The 21,393-nt window shown below is 48.4% G+C and overlaps 1 protein-coding gene across 3 annotated transcripts; it reads right to left on the reverse strand.

The window, feature by feature from the left end:
• Window positions 1-1,251: 1,251 nt before the first annotated feature.
• On the reverse strand, window positions 1,252-21,310 carry HSDL1 (hydroxysteroid dehydrogenase like 1). Of its 3 annotated transcripts, none has more exons than XM_026495329.4 (6): window positions 21,179-21,310; window positions 13,290-13,361; window positions 10,015-10,240; window positions 8,912-9,357; window positions 8,473-8,700; window positions 1,252-4,069 (listed from the first exon to the last, which is right to left on the reverse strand). In XM_026495329.4, the coding sequence occupies exons 3-6, from the start codon at window positions 10,232-10,234 to the stop codon at window positions 3,971-3,973; spliced, it is 993 nt and encodes a 330-aa protein (XP_026351114.1). In that variant the 5' UTR covers window positions 10,235-10,240; window positions 13,290-13,361; window positions 21,179-21,310; the 3' UTR covers window positions 1,252-3,970. The 3 variants fall into 3 exon arrangements, with proteins under 3 accessions (XP_026351114.1, XP_048079649.1, XP_026351115.1); XM_048223692.2 differs by having other exon boundaries at window positions 10,015-12,301; window positions 21,179-21,294; XM_026495330.4 differs by having other exon boundaries at window positions 13,306-13,361; window positions 21,179-21,293.
• Between the last annotated feature and the right edge of the window lie 83 nt (window positions 21,311-21,393).

Consider the following 21,393-nt stretch of genomic DNA (forward strand, 5'->3'; position numbering starts at 1 on the left):
GGGACGACGGTCCTGGCGGAACGGCCAGCATTTGCCGTAATAGTCCGAAAGCTTCCAGCGCAGCGCCCTCTTCTTGGGGCCCGACGGGGTCCGGATCCGGGGCCAGGCTCGGGCGCCCCCCCACCCCAGGCACGCACCTCTGCAAGCCTCTGCCCATTTGTCCGACGCGGCCGCCGGGACGGACCGGGGAGGAGGCTGGCTCCGGGCCCGGAGACCCCCACTGGCGGGCGAAACTCTCGCCCCAACCGCGCTAGTCCGCCCTTGGCTGCGCTCCACTGCCTACTTCGCCGGGACCACTGATGCCCAGTGGTTACCCGTGGTGACGAAACAAGGCTTGGTGCGTTCAACTCTGAAACGCTGGCCTCCCCCAAAGTGTCTGCGTGGTTTAGATACTAGGATCGCGGCTGTTTTCTGCCCACGTGTTGAACCTGCCCACACTTGGCGCTGGGTACAGGTGGGGGACGGAAAGCACGTTTTCGGTAACGCTTTTGAAAAGTGAAGTGCTGTACAGTCAGATAAAACTGTCTATATCTTGTTTGAACTTTCCACAGCAGCACGATAAAGCTGAGTGGCACCAAGCTGCCAAGAAAGCACAGCACTTCGTATTCCCTTTATCATTCTTTAACCAAACTGGGTTAGTATACTAGGTTAACACACCATCACCTACTAGCTTGGTGATCTCGGGCAAGTTGTACCTCAGCTCTTTGTACCTCACCTTCCTTACCCAAAAGAGGTTTTTATACCTACCTCACAGGATGAGGGTTAAATGAAACCTGATTAAGTTCTTCTCCCCATTCTGAGATCGCATCAAGGTTAGGAACTTCCAGAGAATTCTTGACTTTTTCACATTCGTAAATCCTCAAGGTTAAGCAGTGCCTGCTGCCACCATGTAATGCACTTGATCTTAAACCTAACTGTGGTGTTCTAATGGGTAAATTGGTCTAGGCCACGGCTCTTTTAACAGGCCTTGAAGTCACTGTGCCATTGAATACACAACCCAACTGTCAGGAACTGAGGCAGGCTAGTGAACTGCAAACACCCTTCTCATGTGATAGTGAAGCCCCAAAGCAGGGATCAGGACACTGCTGCCAGCTCCGAGAACCCTATAAACTGAAGGAGGGAGGGGTATGGGAGAGGTGTTTTGGAAATCTACCAAGAAAGGATGAGAGCCACAAGATCCCCGTCTATCAGTTTTCCACCACTCTAGGTTCTAAAATAACTTCTTTATGTGTATAATAAAGAATGTGCAGATTCCACGGGAAGGTAAATCTTTATTCAAACTAAATACTATTTTAAAGAGTAACGGCCGAGCCAGTAGTGAGACAGAGACACAGACAGACTGGACTTGGTTTAGGAGGGCACACAATGTCAAGACTGACACCACCTAAACCCCCTGGTTCCCAAATGTGTAAGATTTTGATTAACTGAGATTAAAACAGAACAAGACTCATCAAAAGAGCTCTCTCCTTGCTTTCTCCCTTTTTCTTTCCATTCTTTCTTGAACCCCTACAATCTACCTTTCATCCCCACCACAAGACAAAATGGCTCACGGCAAAACCAGCAGCGATCTCCATGTTGCCAAAATCAATGACCAAAATCTACCTTCATCTATCTACTCAACCTGTCAGGAGAATGAGATCAAGAAATCTACTTCGTCATTTTGAAAGCCTGAATTGACACATGGTTATGCCCAATTTTCTTGAATTACCAGCTTTTAATGAATTACTACCATAGATGTTCATAGATTAACTTTTTGTTAATTTTAAAGTAATTGTTTCCATGGGGAAAAAAAATCTCTCAGTCCAAATACAAATACATGGAGCAAAACCTCTTTCACAGGAAGCAGAAGCAATTTTTACTGTTAAACTTTCAGTTCACAGATTGTTTCAAAAGTTCTTAATTTCCCACATTCTTACTAAGAAATCCCATTTACAGTGGCCCAATGATGATTCTCAAATGAGCTCTGGGAAAAAATATTTTATCGAAGAGGAAACCTAAGGAAGATTCTTGGTTTTGATCTTTCACTAGCTTTGCACCCATCAGTTTACTTACCCATGTCCTGCCAAGGAGAGAATTGCAAACATCACTGACTTATTTTACAATTTACTTATTCTCATCATATAGCAGTGACTCAGTATGCAATCTATAAATAGAAGATGTTGCTGTGCCACGTAACTCCTGAGATATAAGCATGGTGTTTTTACATACAGTTGCTGCTTCTTACATGTCAATTACAATTCACGTGGATGTGGCAGGAAGTCAAATTTTCTCTAGTCTTAATGACCATAAGTTAATTGTTAAGTGAGGGAAAATTGCCAAATGTGACAAAATGAAGGCCTCCAAGCTAACTTCCATCAACACCTTCTGTGCTGCATAACACTGCTGGCAAGTTTTCACATCTGAAGGTCTTTTGTGTAAAGAAGGCCTGGTCTGTACATGGAAGACCTTCTGAACTCAACTGCTTCTGAGTCCAGGTCAGATCTGGAAATACTGAGGCAACAGCACTGACAAAATTGTGCGTGTGCCATAAAGGTGTGCCCAGGCCTACATGCCCAGGCCTAACTCCTAACGGAATACCATCTCAGAAGAAAACAGTCCTATGCAAGTCTTGATTTCAGCCAATTTACTAGTTTCTGCATCAGTGTCACAGTAATAAACGCCAAATTCTTAACTTGCACATACTGTCACATTCATATAGTCATTTACAGTTGCTGAAGCACTAGAGAGTGGTCCCCAAAAATGTCTGGCCTTTTAAGACCCGAGCCGAAAACATTTATTTCACAGTAGCTGTCAAAGCAAACCCCTATCACGGGGGGTTGTGCACAATGATCTTCACACCAACAAAAGCGTTCACTGTAATGCATAAATTCGTTACACCAAGAACGAGCTTTTAACCTATTTTAACACATACATCATATCACACACATAATTTGTCCATATTTTAACCACTATTCCATAAGTAATTGATGTTTACTCCAATAAAGCTACAAGAGAACATTACATAGAAAAGTGTATGAAAACCAGATATAACAAGCTCTAAAGGGCGAAATTTCAGTTATAAAATGGGTCGTAGGCTGAGAAATCACTACTTATCCACAATAATTATAAATCAAGAGATGACTGAGGGTCAACCATTATAGGTTCAAATCTAAGAATGAATTAATTCCACAGTAAATGAAAAAAAAAAAAAAACAACCACCAACAGAATGTATAATTTTATACATGGCAAACCCATAGCACAAAATTGGGTAAGCTTGTTCAGTACGAAACGGAGTAACCTAGAATTTTAAGACCCCCATAAGGTTCCACATTAAGCCACCTTAGCAAGGTATCTTTTTAAAAGTAACTTACCCATAAATAAAGTTGCCCGGATGTACACAACATACATACACACATGGTTCTCTAGTGAAATAACGCTTGAAGATCAGCATTTTCACACACAAACAGAGCTATACGACAGGATATACACGGATTTCTACTGCTAATTACACCAGCGATCTTACTTATAAAATAACACTTTTAAATAGTCTTTCCTCATGAACATTCGAAAACCAATACTATAATTCATCTACTGAAATAATTCCCCTTAAAAAAAAAAACTTGAAACGACGAGAGCTGACAAGTCGTATTACATTTCAGTATCAGATTGCTGGCGCTCCTAGAACAACATAAATCACACGTCTCTGAGACAGCTAACAGAAAAAAAAAAGCATCACGATTTAGGTTCCCTCAATCAGTTCTTGTGATTCACTCACTGTGTGCTCTCTGCCATCCACGTGATGCGGCCCTTGTGGTTTTTCTACAGCATTCTCTAAAACTATTATGTGCGTTTGCAAATGATGAGTCAACAGTACGCTAAATAACCAGTAATAAAAGAAAATACAGAAGATAAATTAAATGTGTTCTTCCAAACGTCAGAATACTGCAGGCTCCCACGAGGTGGCAGAACTTCCCCAACCATCGTGCAGTTTCATGCTTTGCAGGATAAGGCCTCCTTACGTAAAGAACGATTGAGAACATTTGCTCCCCACACCCAGAGCCATTCAGGCATATACTGTGCAAAAAGAAACTAAAAATGAAAGAGAAAAAGGTTATAAGGTTAGAACCCAAAGCACGACACTTGTGTCAGTACGTGACTTAATGCAACAAATATCACCAAATTAAATACAAAAAAAAGCCCTTAGGTGCTCTTGTAGGAAGCACCTATTTTTGCATAAGAACCTATGCTAGACGCCGTGGGAATACAGCAAACATGACCGCCACCCGCCCACCCCTTCTCTGATGAGGCTGGACAGACACACGTGGTAATACAATCCCATCCTTACTTAACCTGATGGCAATAACATATTCTTTCGGTTAAGAAGGACAAAACCACTTCAGGAATAAAAGGCAGCTGAAATGGGTAAATGAATCCGTGATGAGTACTGTGTGAGAAAACTGGGGTGTGAGGGGCAGGCTGGGGCAAAATTAAACAAGAGAACCTAGTCAAACACGTTGGGACCCTGGGCCACAGTCCTGAGACGTGATGGGGACGGCCTGGGCATGCAGGGACGGGGTCCTGCTGATGGCGCTCTGCTCCGCAGCTTCTCCACCATGGCCCTACCCCACCCCCGGGGGGGGGGGATATATGGCAATGTCCAGAAACACTCCTGGATTGTCACAGCTGGGGTGCTGCTGCTACTGGCATCCAGTGGGTAGAAGTCAGGGATGCTGCTGAACGTTCTACAAGGCCCAGGACAGCCTCCCCACAAGGGATTATCCAATAGCAAATGCCAACAGTGCTGATGGGGAGAGACCCTGTGCTGTGCTGGCAGGTTTGTCCAAGACTGAGCTGAGCACAAGCTCTACTTGTATGGTAAGGAAGGGAGATGAATGCGAGGCCTGGCTGGCTCAGTCGGTAGAGTGTACAACACGTGATCCTGGGGTCCTGAGTTCAAGCCCCATAGTGGGCATAGAGCTTATTTAAAAAAAATTTTTTTTTAAAGGAGGGGGAGAAGGAAGGGAGAAGAACAGGCCACTGGCAAGTGCTAAAATTCTAGCCTTGAACAGAAATAAAATACCAGAGGTCACCCCAGACCCAGGGACGCCACACTGAACAGGAGGGGGCCCCAGCATCAGGGACAGCCGCAGCTGTCCACTGCAGGTTCCAGAGAAGCTCCAGCTCACCACCTCGGAGACAGGAGCCCCGTAGTGGGCCAGGAGCCACGGGACACTTTCTGGGGACACAACTAAGGTCTCTCTGAACCCCTTTAAAGAGCCAGGATTTTGTGGAAAAAATACTGGGCTACTCTTCCTTGGAGCTGCTGTCTCAAACTGAAAGATTCTAAATGTAAGGAGATAAAAGGAGTCAGCTTCGGGTCCCTGAAGAGGACCCGGGAAGTAGGGATGCACTCAAACACTTGGCACCCGGGACAGACTATGGAACTGGACCCCTCTTCCAAGTACAGTGGTGCTCCTGCTGTCCTGGTTTCGCTTTCCACGGTTTCCGTGACCCACGGTCAAGGTCAACCGCGGTCCAGAAGCAGATGACCCTCCTGACTTACTGGCCTGTCAAGAGCAGCCTAGCGCGATGTCCCCTCACTCCCTCTCCTCACACAGGCATTTCATCATCTCACGTCATCACAACAAGAAGAAGGCTGCATACCGTACAGGTATTTTCGGAGAGACCACATTCATATAACTTTTATTATAGATATTGTCATAATTGTTCTAGTTTATTAGTCATTGTTTTTAACATCTCACTGTGCCTAATGTATAAAGTAAACTTTATCACAGATATGTACGTCCAGGAAAAAACACAGTCTGTATAGGGTTCTGCGTGATCTATGGCTTCCAGCATCCACTGGGTGCCTTGGATCATATCCCCGCTGATAAGGGGAGGACTACTATGCACTTTTTCAGCATAGTGGAGAAGGGATCAACAGCTAGAAATCTGTTTGTTTTTAATTTCCGTTCAACGCGGCCACCGTCTATCGCTGGGGGACCAGCAGCAGGACGCCCCTTGCCGGTTTCTTACAGCGCTGTGTGTGGCGCCATCACGGGCACATCACTCTGGCTTATCCTAATGGGGTCTTAGCACCCCAGGGAGCAGGATGGGAAGAGCTAATGGAAGAAGAGAGAACTGCATCCTCTGTGTACTGATAGATAAGAAACTAAAGGGGTGACTCATCTACTTGTTTAGAGGAGTGAGTGAGTGGGGGGGGGAGGGCTGAGTCTTCGGCTCTGGAATGCTCTGTGCATGTTCAGAGACCTGACCCACCTGTCTAGGCCTAGGAAGGGAGCTGCCCTCCCCTGCGACAAAAGCCAACAGCAACTGAGAGCCCCTGTGGGGACCGAGAGCCAGAGGAGGAAGTCAACGGCAAAAGCACGTGTTCAGCTGGCTGGAGATCTGCGCTGGCAGGGAAGACGTCAATGCCATGTGTTTCCCAGAGACTGGGATGGGTAGGACCTAGGTAAGAAACGGGGACGGAAAGGAAGGGAAAGACCCCAAAGAGCTTGGGCTGGATCCTTAAGCCAGAGTTATTCCAAAGGTAGAAACAAAGCTGCCGTGAAGGTGTGTGGTTCACAGTTCCCCTCCCGGCTGGCAGTGGGCGTGGGCTGCCAGGCTGGGCGGGAAGGCCATGACCTCTGACATGGCTGCTGGCCTCCGTCTCCTGGACCCTCACCCACATCTCAGTATGCAGCCACACGGCCTTCTCAAGGCCAACCAGCTCCCCTCTCCTCTAAATGCCACGCCTTCTTTTTCCAAAAGCAACACACACACAAGCACGCCTAAAGCAGGTAGAAATTCAGAGCAGACTGCAGCCCAATCCACCGAGCTCAGACACACCTTCCCTGCTTGCCAGTCGCTGTGGCTTGCTTAATCTATCATCCTACCACCAGGAGCACAGCCCAGGAGTTATGACCGAGATGCTTACTGGTCACGTTGTGAAGTTAATGGCTTTTTCAACCTAACACACGCCCACGTTGTTTCTGGCCTTCATGTCAAGTAACCCAAACAGAAGGCTACAAGCTTTCCAGCAGCCTTACTCTGTGCTCCGAAGCTGACGATACTGCCTCCCGCACTTCTGAAAACGAGAAGAAAGGCCCCCAAATCAACAGTGCTAACTAGTTAACAATTAAAGCCAAGACGTTTGACCTTTTTATAACTGTTTTAAGTCCAAAACATTTTTTTCTGTTTTCTGCTTGCAAATCATTAAGACAACTAGCACAACACAAAGAAGACGCCATCGTCTAATTACGTGAATGCCAAGAAAAGCGAAAAAGGCCAGTTCTCATACAGCTTCCGCGCAGAAATGGTGTTATGCAGACATCCATGAGGGCTGGGGCCCCAGGGAAGGAGTGAGGACACCTCCTCCCTAACCTCTGTGCAAGCGCATCAAAAAGAACCTTTCACACAGGCTTCGCAATGATCCGGGGATCAGTAAAAGGCTGTGCAATCGCTCTAGAGGCCATCCCGGCGGTGGCTCCCACAAGGATCACTCACACAGGTGCAGCACGCCGCTCCCCTCCCCCGACACTCTCACTTCAAACCTCTTCACTGTGCAAGTCCCCGCCTCACAGGAGCCAGCAGACAGCTGCCCCTGCTCACCTCTGTGGCTTCCCTGTTGTCTCCTCCACTCTGCTCTGGGTCCTGGCCTGCTGCCAGGAACCATGCCTTCTCCCACCCCATCTTCAAGCTGTTCTTCACACACTCGTCCAGCCAGCACTTAGCCCCAGCCACGTCTCTGCTGCCGTAAATGAATCAACAAAGACAACTGCTTCCTCCAGCCCAATCCGCCTGCCGCCGTGCCCGCACAGCCTCATGTGTGGAGTGTGGGGTCTCCATGGCCCTCCGCACACTCACCTACTCACTGTAATCCACGGCTCCCTAAAAGGCTCCCAAAACTGCCTTCATCCAAAGCACTGAGCACTTCCAAGATCCTAAACCCAACACAGGCTATCACTCTTACTTGGGCCCTAACATGGAAGACTGACCAGGATCGGCACAGAACACGCTTTATACGGTGTGTTTGGCACATCGTACTTCCTCCAGTAAACTCATTATGGGCTAAAAATTGACAGAGGATTGAATAAATAAAGCTCCTTCTTATTAAAGAAACTTTCAGCCAAATCTTTTGATAAAAGTAAAAACTAATCGTTGGTTTTCTTATCTATTTATGTGGTGATGGCAAATTTAATAATCTCTATGTGAAGAATCCCCACAAAGACTGAGTATTTCATACTCTGGCCATTTCCTAGAGTAAAGCAGCATATCTCCTCTCATAGGTGCCACACAGATTAAACTATCAGTAATAGTTGCACAGAAGAGAACTTAGGGACTTAACCAGAACCACTACGAGTGTCAGGTTTAAGAATCAGAATGGGCAGTTCTCACGTTTCAGCTGCAGGCTTCAATCGGATTGCCATGGATCATTTAGAAAGGTTTAGGATGCATTAACCTAATTACGAGAGTTGCGCGCATACTGTTACCTGGATAGAATGGGACCAGTATCCTGTGGTCCTTTTCGAAATGCCAAGGGTAGAAACAGCATGATGTGCGTACACCTTCGGCGAAGGCACCAGCCACGAGCACTTGTGCAGAAAGCTGCCGGGTGCGGTCACACTGGTGGCCACGCAGAATGGAATGAGACTCTGTACAAAGATTCCTTTAGAAGCATATTCGTACTGCAGTGCTCGGCTGAAGTGGTCTAAATAAGCCTGTGAGAACAGAGCAGGGGTAAAGACTTAATGGGGGGGGCGGGGCTTGGAGGAGAATTCAGGAGAAAACAGGCCTGCTTATTACCATTTCAGGAAAAAGTACAGCATACGGAAACACGAGTTGGGACAAAGAGCTCAACAAACTGGATCAAACCACATAAAGAACGTCCTCTTGCTTTATGACTTTGTTTTCCAATCAGGAATACACTACCTTAGAAGCAGAAAATGCAGCCAGCTGGGGGGTCGGTTTGCAGCAGGAGCCGGAAGAGATGGTGACAACGGCGCCCTTCTTTCTCTCCACCATCCCTGGTAACACGATATGGACCATCAGACTAGCTGCAGCAATGTTTACATTTATGATGTCCCAGAGTTTGTCCTCGGAGACCTGAGTAAAATACTGGGGGTAGGGATAAAACACGCCTACATTATTCACCAAGATGCCAATGTCTTTGTCTTTCAAGGCTTCGCGAATGGGGTCGTAGATTTCGCGGCCGTTGCTGAAGTCCGCAACGATAACTTCAGTTTCCACTTTGTAGGTGTCAGCTATGTCGTTAGCAACCATCCGCAACTTGTCCTGGCTGCGGCTGATCAGGATGATATTGAGGCCGCGGCTTGCTAGCTCTTCCGCGTAGGCTCTTCCGATCCCATCGGTTGCACCTACAATACAGGCCAGGGAAGGTGAGCGCGCTCGTTTCCTGGTGTGACCTTCAGAGCGAACCTTAAATGCCCCATGTCTCGGTTGAAGCTGAGAAGGGTTCACACTAGAAATAAACCCAGTTCTCATACTGATCGCTATGTCGAGTACAATGTTGGGTTCAAATATGAACAACACCTCAGTCAAACACTCTTCCAGACCCCCTGACAAGGAGAGGAAGGGCAGCCTCACATTCATCGAGCTGGTTGTGAGACGTGGCAAGAAACGGTTTTCAAACTTATATCTGGCTTGAACAAGTGCCAGGGAGGTACTTTCCCGGGAAACAATGATAAATCAAGATGAAATTTAAAAAAAGGGAGCTGACAGTGGTGACAATTTCAAAGGACGACCTCAGAAGGGAGCAAAAGGAAAAACAAGAGGTGGGAAGGTGGGCTGAGGCAGGACCGGGAACAGGAGGGCAGAATAAGAAGGGCACAAATCATTCCAAGGGGAGGACACTAAGCAAATGTGGACATAATCACAACAGAACCGTGTTCCCCTGAACACATCGCAGTGAATTCAGGGACTCCTCGAATAAGGCATCCGACTGAAAACACAGCTTCAACAGAAGCGATTATTCTGTTTTGAAATCAGGCAAGGACAGAAATCTCCTTTCTTACCACTCACGACTGCCCATCTTCCATACTGCTTGATCAGATCTGCTCTGCTCACCAGGCGGGGGATGAAGTGCAGTCTGACCAGGCTGTAGAAGTCACAGATGACAGTGATGCTTTTTCTGGCCGTGTACCAGGCTCCGACGAAGGCCAGAGCTTCCATGTAGCAATTGCAGGACCTGGCGATCTCCCTATACAAGAGGTAGAAGCTGTCAACAGCAGCCATGGCAGCCTGCAGGGAAGGGGAAAGAGAGAGGTGTTCTTTGCTTAATTATGTGAAAGGAACATGCAGAGTCAGAAAGAAAGGCACCTAAGGATGTGAGAGCTTAACAATTATGCACTCAAAGAACAGTAACGTTTCAAATGCATGTAACCCATGGATCCACTCAATGTACAATCTCGTTAACACGTGCGGCTTATGAAGTCCTTTTCTTCCAAGGAGATGAGTCAACGTAACTACCAAGAGCTACCAAATTCTTACTAAAATTCAGGCACTGAGCTGTATGTTGTAGATACAGAGATAAACACAATATGCTCTGTGCCCTAAAAAAGCTCCTCGCCCAGCACAGTGACAGACACAGACTTTTAATTCATGTAACAGCTGAGAGGTGTGTTTACTTCTCTGCTTTCTTCATCATCAGCCAGCGCAGAGGGCCTGACACCCACACAGAGACAAAGTAGAAGAAACAGCGGCGGTATTAAGACACTGCCTTGGCCAAAAAGAGCTTACGATCCATTTGAGACAAAACTAAGCCGAAATAAACTCTCACGTAAATTATATTATGTACACATAATAAATGCATAAACATTTATTTACAAAGAGATACTCCCCAAGCTTGAGGAACTGGTTTTCTTAAACAACAAGACAGCGAGCACTCCTCTGTCTTACTGCCATCGTGGGCACCCCATCTCTGCCCCGTGCTCACATCCAAGGAAAGAGTCCAGTACGACTCCTGTAAGTATCCGTACGGCAAGCATTTACGAAGTACCTACTACGTTCCATGGACCGTGACGGATGCTAAGGATTCAAACGTGAGTTAAACAATCGCACCTAGGAAAACAGAAGGACATTTAAGAAAACTACTTTAAATGCCGTATGAACTGCTTTACGTGTGCCTGCGGTGCGAGGCGACCCTGCAGAGGCCAAGGCCAGGTACCACCGAGGCTGGTGAACTTGGTCCCAGACTAGACCTGGGAACCGCTGAGGCCGGATCCAGCTGGGTGCTGCCTGCGAGGGACAGGATATCGAAGGGATCACAAGTGCCTGCAATTAAATCACGGCGAGCTCTGATTCGCACCAACACAAGGGTATACAGCATTTATTACATAAAAGAAAGTTGACTTTGATCCAAAATATATACATAACACTTCTGGGAATGGCCTCTCTTTCAAAGTCCCGTTAAAATAGAAAAAAAATTCGTGAAATTAAGAGAATTCCCAACGATAGCAGCAAAAATAGGCATAAGCTTAAGGAAGAATGAGTGAACGCTTCACTGCAGTGTAATCTGAGCCCAGTCGAGTTCTGCAGTATAAAAATGAGCAAAGCAGGAGAAAACCCATTAGCCACTGAGATGGAACACATTCTCAGAGTGGCAGCATTCTGTGAGAAAAGGCATAAACTAATGGAAAACCTGCTGAATACAGACAGAGATACGTGAACATATATACACTGATACGCATATGAATGTACAATCCAAATTACAAACCAGCAAAGGACACAAGTAAATAGGACAGAAAACTGAAGAGAGGAGCAGACGGGAAGGGTTCCCAGATGCTGCGCCACGAGGACGCCACCGCTGAGGCAGGAGGCTGTTCGCGGTCACTGTACTAACTGAGCTGACGTGGCATTACGTTAAAGAAATGTTTGCCCCAAATGGCAGAGAAAACAACTGAAGTTGGGTCACCTCATTTCCTACCGGTGAGTGCTATATCCTGGGGTGCCGTTCACAGAGACGCACCTCCCACAACAAGAATGCCAAAACCGATCGTGAAAAGGAAACACTGTCAACATTATTAAGCCAAACCCTTAATAATGTAAGAACAACTAAATGCTCCTCGGGGTAATTTTTCTTCAAGGACCACACTGGCTGAGATTTTCTGAAATTTGAAGTATCAGGATCGATGAAGCTTGGGCTGAAGAGGCCCTTCTCGTCGCGATCAATCTGCCACACAGAGGGCAACGGCACTCCGAGGGTTGCTCCCAGATCCTTGCAGCATTCACTTCGGATCATCTGCCTCAAACACGGCCATTGTCTTCCTGCGGTGCGTGAATGCCCCTCCAAGCTTCCAGACGCTAGAGACGAGGGAGTGTCGTGTCACCCTTCTCAAGGGCCCTCGCTCCACAGCTCAGGGCACAGCCAAGTCCCCGTGGAGGCAGCTGGCTGACGGGGCATGCCCCTGACCGGGCGTGCCACCAACGTGCTTGCCGCGGCTATGGCCCCTCAATAATTGTAACTGCAAGACGCCCAAACAAATGACCAAAACAGTAATTTCTTATAAGAAAGAACATAAAAACGAAATTCCATGTTAAACCTTCACTTTGGGGAGTTCCTGAAATAATTTTTTTTAAGTGTCCACGCGCCTTCTGTCATAACTAACCTAATATAGAAGCCACAAGGGAAATGCAAAAAAGTAATATTTGTAGGTATTAGTACTTTTCCAACACAATGTAATAAAATTAGGAATAACAAAACTACAACAAAAAAATCTGGATTCTTAGAATATTAAATCTATTCTCCTAATAACAGGTGGGTGGGGGTGCCTGGGTGGCTCAGATGGTTAAGTGTCTGCCTTCGGCTCAGATCGTGATCTCCAGGTCCTGGGATCGAGCCCCGCATCTGGGTCCGGGCTCAGTGGGGAGTCTGCTTCTCTGTCTGCCTCTGCCCCTGCTCCTGCTCTCTCTCTCTCTCTGTCTCTCTCAAATAAATAAATAAATCTTAAAAAAAAAAATAACAGGTGGCTGTATATCTACGATACTGAAACACTGTTTTCAATGAAAATTTATACCCTATGTAACAAGATCTAATTGGTTGTCACCAAAGCAATACTTGGGGGAAACTTAACTGCACCCAGGGTCTGCAACAAGGTTCTAGCTAAAAAGGAGGAGGTCAGATATGGCTCATGAAATGGTTTCATACTAATGGGAAACTGTGTAAAGGGAACTTCCTCCCCCCAAACACAATTTTTTCCAAGAATTTAAACATCTGTGAAGGAAAAACTCTATTGAAAGGGGCCTGACTACACGGGAGAGTCCTGATTTTTCTGCTGTGGTCCTTACCTACCTTGGTTTTCTCTCACCTTCTCTCTGCCGGTTCTGAGTCTTCAGAAAAATGCTGCACTGTTTTAAGGCCAACCTGCGAACAAAAACCAACATGAAACAAATTCCTTGCTGTTGCCCTCAGAGCTCAGCTGGGAAAACTTTATATAAACATAAGACCAAAGTTTTTCAAAATTAAGGAAACATAAATTCTTATGCCACAAATCCCCTGTACAGGCAGCAAAGCATTTCCTCATCTCAGAAAAAGGAAGGCACCAACAGCGTTTGCAGGAAGGCTCAGCTGGAATGTGCCCACTTTTCCTGTACCTTCCTTCTTCAGGAACATTTCATCAAACGGAACAAAACCAGTTCCAGCAGCTGGCAGAGACACTGGGCGCTAAGGACACAAAGCCCAGAAGCAGGCGGGGCGGGGACAGGGAGCAGACCGGGCCATCCTCACTGTCCGGTGCCCGCCTGGGCTTTCCCGGGCCTCACCACTCTCTCTGCAAGCCACCTACCTCCCTCCACCTGCAGGGCCCCTGAGCGTCCACACTACTGCGGCCCTAGCACCTCTATTCCACATTCCTGGCAGATTCCGGCTCGCCGCCTGAGCCCAGGCATCCAGCACTTGTCTAATCACCTGGCAGGGGTGGCAGGACGAAGTGTCCTGCAGTATTTGAGCACCCCTTGTAGCCTGTGAGTGGGGCTGGCGCTTTCAGAATGCACAGAGGAAAGGAACCTCTGGCACACCTTTCCCCTTCTTTCCACCTTAGACACTGTCTTCTAACCGCTCTGTTTTTGAAGCTCCCCAGCAGGCTGAGCTGCTCCAGCAAACCTTATTCCTCACTGTTCTTCTGGCCCCTTCCACAGCCCGCAGCCCACAGCAGGCGCTCAGCAGGCAGCTGCTACATTAAGCCGCACGACCTGGTCTCTAGCTCAGCTCTCAGCCTGCACACTCTCTCATTCGCCAGCTCCCGAGGGGACCACCAAACTCCCCCTATCCTCTACAGACAGAAAAACCCCATGTGCAAAACCCACCAGCGACCTCCAGCACGTGCAGCAGAAAGATGCACCAACTTCAGAGATGCACTGAGAACAGTGCTTTCAAGGGCCTTGGACCTGGCACGGCCTGGCTCGCCAGCTCTGTCCATCACACTCCCCTCCACCGTCCTGTCACGGGGGCACCAGGACGCAATTTAACATCACAGTTCCACCACAGGCAAGCACCTGCAACATACACTGTCACAGCTACATTTGTGTTCAATCACGGAGAAGCAAAGCGCTGACAGGGTTCTAGGCCTGGTCTACAGCCTTGAGGGACAGCATGCCACCTTATCGTTCCCCAGACACAGCTCGAGATGGAGATCCGACTCACAGCCACCAACTCACAGAAGACTGACAAATTCAAACACCAATTTATTTATGAACAAATACCACCAGGAAGTCTGAACATGCACGGGCACTGGTCTATAGGCAAGACCACCTGGAAAACCAAACCACTAACACAGCAACGAACAATTAAGCAATGAACAACTAAGTGTCAGACGCTGACGACCCTTCCCCAGTAAGCCGGGGGTCCCTGCATCACTGTGTACACGGAATTCACCAAGATACACAGAGCGACTCCGTGCAAAGTGGCGAGGGCACTGCTGCAGGGAGTAAGACCCTCCTGGGTAGAGAGGAGGCAAGGGCTCCAGTAAAAGGTCTGGCCTGCCAGGAAATGGTGACAAATTCAACAGGCTCACGGCACAGGAAGTGCACCCAGAGGTGGCAAGGGCGCTGAAAGGGAAGGCCAGATTGTGAAAGGTCTTTATGCCAAACAGAAGCATGTGGACTGACTCTCTGAGTTAAGTCCCTTCTTCTGCCAAAGGAGGGAGCCGATCGGGTTTGTTGTAAAAGGCGGCTGGCAGCAGAGGGGGCGGCTCTGAAGGTTGGTGCAGGCAGGAAGTGAGAGGTCCGGGACCCTCGTCCTCCTAGACGGAGACAAGGCAAGGCTGAACAGAGAGGCGCGGCTTTGTGATGACTCCGTGCTGCTTCTCAGACACACCAGACGTTTTCCTACATTCATTCATACCCTGATGGACCGTAAATGGAAATAACAGGACATTAGACATTCCTGACCTTCTCTCAGTCCTCTCCCCACCCTTGAATACATGATGGAAAATAATGTCTTCCTAATGAAAGAAGAAATAAAGACTTCCCCCAAAGCCATTAATATCTAGGAAATCTCGGGGCGCCTGGGTGGCGCAGTCGTTAAGCGTCTGCCTTCGGCTCAGGGCGTGATCCCAGCGTTCTGGGATCGAGCCCCACATCAGGCTCCTCCGCTGGGAGCCTGCTTCTTCCTCTCCCACTCCCCCTGCTTGTGTTCCCTCTCTCGCTGGGTGTCTCTGTCAAATAAATAAATAAAAAATCTTAAAAAAAAAATATCTAGGAAATCTCACGGAAATCAGGTTTAAAGGAGCTTATTACACATTTAAGTCAGGAAGCCTACCAAGCTACCTAGCTGCATTTAACTTGCTCTAAGGGTTTCACTAGTTAATTTTTCTGCAGATAGGTATTAACCTAAAAAAAGAATCCATTATTTAGAAAGCAACACTGAAACACAGTAAAATTCTGGCCCCTATCCAATCTGCTTGTAAAAGTTATTATAAAGCTTTGTTTTCTTGCCTCTACAGAAAACTAACTCATCAGTGAACAAAACAGGAGAAAAACAGATGGAGGAGAAGAGTCGGAACCGTCCCCAAAACAGGAAAAGAGCAATTCCCACTCGTCTGTTAGGCACTTTCTACTTCTACAGGGCAGTATTCATCAGGGCTGATGCATCAAACACGTACGGGTCTCCTGGGTAAACTATGAACTTTGGGTGATGATGATATGTCCATATAGGTTCATTCTTCCTTTAAAAAAAAAAAAGGTACCATTTTGGTGAGTGACGCTGACGGTGAGGGATGCTCCGCTTGTGTGGGAGCTGGGGGGTATACGGGCCATCTCTATACCTGTCTCTCAATTTCACTCTAAACTTAAAACTGCTCCCAAAGAGTCCCAAACCCTGTAGAAAACAACAAACAAGCCCTAAAGGTAATACTGCAAGGATAAAAGTGTCATGGGAAAGTTAGGGTCAAAACCGCAAGGAGCAAAGTCACCTCTTCAAAGCACGGCTGTGGGGGCACCTGGTCGGCTCCGTCGGTAGAACACGGGACTCTTGATCTCGGGGTCGTGAGCTCGAGCCCCACATTGGGTGCAGAGATAATAAAATAAACTTTAAAAACAAAACAGAGCAAAGCACTGCTGTGACCTGTAACATTCTCTTGACCCGGAGTTTAGCGGGCTCAACCCAGCAGTGACCGAGGGCAGGCAAACCTCATACAAAACCACGAATCAAGAGTTCTGGGGAAGAAGGTTCAGCTCAAACACTGACGTCACCAAGTTATCTAAATGAATGAGGCCTGACAGTAAAGGGACATCAGACAGACTGGCCACAATGTTTTCAGGGAAAACGACGCAAGCATGATGGGAAAAGACAGTTAAAGTACCACCAAACAAAGGCCCCGTGGCAGGCCGAACAATGGCCCTGGGAGATGTCCACATCCTAATCCTCACACCTCACAAATGCCCCACTTTACGTGGCAAAGAGGACTTCGCAGATGAGATTAAGCTAAGGACCTTGAAACAAGGAGATGATCCTGGATGATCCAGGTGAACCACTGTGATCACACGTGCCCATGGACAAGGGGGACAGGTCAGAGTCAGAGGAGATGTGATCAAGAAGTAGAGGTCAAGGAGACAACGAGCAGAATTTAAAGACGCGAGGCCACTGGATTTGAGTTTGGGGAGAGGGGTTACCCTCTAGAATGCAGGCACCTCTAGCATCCGGCAAGGCAGGAAAGAGATTCGCCCCACAGCCTCCAGGAGTGACACAGCCTTGCTGACAGCCTGATTTTAGCCCACTGCGACTGATTGCAGACTTCGGACCTGCAGAACTGTGAGAGAAGCAATCTGCACTGTTTTCAACGACGAAGTCTGCGGTAATTTGTTACAGCAACAATAGGAAATTAAGATGGTTCGATGGATGGAAGGACAGAGAAACGGTCAGTACAGAGACAAATTGCAAATCCTGCACATCCCTTAAACCAAGAGCTTCTGGTGTTCGCAGGAGCCAGAACCAGCCTCAGAGAGTCCTATGATCTTCCCCCGTGTGGGCCAGGCCTGAGGTGGTCCTCCCATTCCTCACCCACAGCTGGCTCCGGCCAGCTTTTTCAATAAGGCTCCAGGGCTGCGGACTTTATTTTTGTTAAGTTTTTTTTTTTTTTCATAGAGATCTTACTTCTTTCACACAGAGTCTGCATCTGTTTTGCTGTTGGCACTCGAATCCTGTCTGTCCTCCCAAGACCAGCTCAACCCGCAACTCAATGCCAGGGCTCACTGATAAGCGCCAGCGACACACCAGGCCTGAGACGAAGGGAAGCCCTGCGCCTCTTCTCTCTCCTTCCTAGGCCACTGCCCCGAGCCCCCCCAACCCCACCGAGTTCCTGTCTGTCTCACCCACACGGCCCTTCCCACACCACTCTGTGTTCCATTTAGCTGTTTCCCTTGTCTCTTGGTTCCTCAACTAGAGCACAGGCCTCTCGAGGGCAGATGTATCTAAAACTAATTTTGCTGTCACTTGAGAAAACTGAAAAATACACACAAAAGTTGTAAAACCTATTATGCGTAGTAGTTCAAAGAATAACCAAACACCCACGCAGCCACCCCACTTAGAAGCCCCATAGCTTCTTCCCTGGTCATATTATCACCTTCCACCTCCCAGGGGGTTACCACCCTCCTCAATTCTGACATCCCGTTCCCTTGCCCTTTAAAAAAAAAAAAATAAATCGTTGTACAATTACCCCAGCAGGGATCCTGAAAGAAAGTGTTCAGTTTTGTCTGGTTTTGAACTTTCTCTAAAGGAATCACGGCGCATGTATTTTTGGTGACTTGTTTCCTTCACTCAACGTGGTTCTTGAGACTCATCCCTGCTCCTGGAGCTGTAGGTCGCACACTTCCACTGCGGCACACTAGGTCACGGTACAAACACACCACGATCCACACATCCGTTCTATCGCTGATGTGCACTTCCGTGGGGGGTTTTCTGGCTTTCACTTTACAGTTATGAACAGAGCTGCCGTGCGCACCTTCACGCACATCACCTGCGCACAGGTGCCCGAGTCCGCTGAAGGGACATACCTGAGTCAGGCTGCTGTGCCACAGGGCATCCGTGCGCTCAGGCCGGCACTGCCCAAGCTGCTGGGCCGATCGCCACGCCCACCACCGGCCAGCCTGAGTTCACGGTGCCCCTCCCCAGGGGCCGACACAGGTAGGTTCACCTTCCGCCCACTGGGGGGCCTTGAAACAGGGGCTCGCTGTGGTTTTAACTTACATTTCCTCATCACTGCTAAGGATGACTGCATCCTTATGATGCCTCAGTGCTGTTTGCGGCTCCTCATCTGTGAAATGCCTGTTCCTAGCCTTTGCCCTTACTTCTACTGTGTTGTCTTCCTTTTCTTTCTATAGTCTGGATATTGGTTCTCTATGTTTGCTCTCTTTACAGTGCTTTTGATGATCTGAACATCTAGATTTTAATGCAGTCAAAGGGATTAATCTTTTTCCTGTATGTTTTGTGCTTCGTTACGTTTCACTTCAGAAATCCCCTCTTAGCCCCAGGATATAAAGGTATTTTCCAATATTATTTTCTCAAACTTTTCACAATTTTGCTTTTCAGATTTAAGTCTTTAACCCCCGGCGGCTGTGATGGTGTGAGGCTGGGATCGCACCCATCTTTAATATTCCTCCTCAGCAGCTGGTATAGGGCTGTGTATAAATATCTGTTCAATAAATAGAAGCAAATACTGCTTTGTGTTCAAAGCTCAAATTTCACTCTTGAGGGGAAAAAATGTAAGGAGCTTCTCAAACTTTGTGTCAGCACTTTGACAAAGTTATTATTGGTGTATCATGACATTCTGGAATTTCCTTTCCTTGCTCTGCCAATTTTGGGGATACCGCTAACCTGAATTCATGGGGAGCTCAGCAGAAAGGGCAGAAATGGGAGTTCTCATCCAAAATCCAACGGGACTGGGTTTCAGGTCTCCATTCGTGCCATAGGAATTAAAATAACAATGGCAACCACTCCTAGGTATCCACCCAATACAACTTAGACCCACACAAAAACTTGTAGAGCCATATTCCCAGCAGCAGTACTCACAATAGCTAAAATATGGAAACAACCCAAATGTCTATCAACAGGCAAATGGATAAACAAAGTGCAATCTATCTACATAATGGAATATCAGTAAGCAATAAAAAGAATGAAGTAGGATGCACACTGCTACACAGACAGACCCTGAAAACGCTATGCTCAGCGAAAGAAGCCAAACACCATACCATCCAATCTATCTGAACTGTCCAGATAAGGCAAATCCAGAGACAGAAAGGAGATTAGGGTTGCCAGAGCACAGTCGCAGAGGGAATGGGGAGTGACTGCTAATGGGGTAGGATTTTTTCCTGGGATGATGGGAATGTTCTGGAATTAAATAGTGGTGGTGGTTGCACATAGTGAATGTGCTGCTATGAAGAGCACACTTTTAAACGGCTAAGAGGATGAATTTTATGTTATATGAATTTTATGTCAATTTTTAAAATCTACTAAAAAAATACTGATTTGTTGAACTCTATGCCTCCAGAATATTACTGTAATGACTAAACCACAGACTCTGCAAATAGACTTCCTGGAGTGGGATCGAGCCCACCCACCCAAGAGCTGTGTCTTGGGTGAAGGTGAAGTTACTTCACCTCTGCGTTTTCCTTACATTACCTTACGTTACCCAAACACGGAGAGAATAATTCCAGCCTAAGATTGTAAGAATCAAACGAAGTCATACATATAAAGCACTGAGAACAGTGCCCAAACTCAAGTGCTCAATAAACCTTAGTTTTAGCCGCTCTAACTCCGTGTTCAGCGTTAGCTAAGGCCCTCTGCATAGGTCAGGGTTAGAACTCAGAGCTGGCTTTAAGCAAGGGGCTTTATCCCTGACACCTCACTGTTCTCTCACCAACCTTAGGAGGCAGAGTTATAATCATCCCGTTTACGGATGGGGAAACCGAGGCCGACAGAGATTAAAGTGACATACCCAGGACCCCACGGGAATTCGGATCAAGGTCTACCAAAGTCCAGAGCCCTGGCTAGCCTCCCCATTGTGAGACCCCCGGGCGGGAATCCTGCCGGCATCACCGCCAGGGCTCCAACGCTTGGGTCCGCTGGGCTGCACGTTCCTCTGAACCTGGGGCAGCCTCATCCATCTCCGGAACCCTTCCCCTCCAGCACCTGACAGCGCCCAGCTAACCCCAGCAAACCACCGCGCTTCGGGAGCCGCTAGTGCCCTTTCTTCAAAAGCTCCCTTATTCTGAATTACTCCTCAATCAGAACAAAGACGACAACAAATCCCACTCCAACCAAGTCCTTTAGAAATGAGAATAAAGGATCACGGACAAAGGGGTGTCTCGGAGCCGTGCTGGGAGCCCCGGGCTAGGGTCTGGGGCCAGAGGGGCCGCGCTCGGGTGGGTGGGGCCCCAGATCTGCCGGGTCCTGGGGGAGGGGGCGGACCCAGAACAGGGGGCCCTCCGGGGGTGCAACGCCGGCATGGAATCGGGAAGGGGCGCCGCGAGGCTGGGGGACGAGTCTGGAAGTGGCGGTGCCGAGGCGGGGGTCCAAGGGAACGGAGAAACGAAGGGGTTCCGGGGGTCCGGGCTGCAGATGGCGCCGAGGGGCACGGTCCCGGGGGGCGTGGCGGGGCGTACCCGGACGGGCTGAGGGAGAGCAAGTGGGGCCGGGAGCCAGGGCCGGGGCCGGGGAGTCGCGGTGCGGGGCGGGGAGCGCGGTACCTGCAGAGGCGGCGCAGTCTCCGAGCAGGTCCCGCCAGAGCCGAGCGGCCGCCGCCCCCGTCACCACTACCAACCCCGTCACCACCGCCGCCGCAGTTGCCGCGGGCCGCGCCCCACGTGACCCGCGCACGCGCCGGGGGCGGAGCCGTTGCGGGGCCCGCCCCCGGCGTCCCGCTGCGCCGGCCCACCCGAGTGCGCGTGCGCGGCGGTTGCCG

The sequence above is a fragment of the Ursus arctos genome, unplaced genomic scaffold (assembly GCF_023065955.2).
Source record: "Ursus arctos isolate Adak ecotype North America unplaced genomic scaffold, UrsArc2.0 scaffold_19, whole genome shotgun sequence".
NCBI lineage: Eukaryota > Metazoa > Chordata > Mammalia > Carnivora > Ursidae > Ursus > Ursus arctos.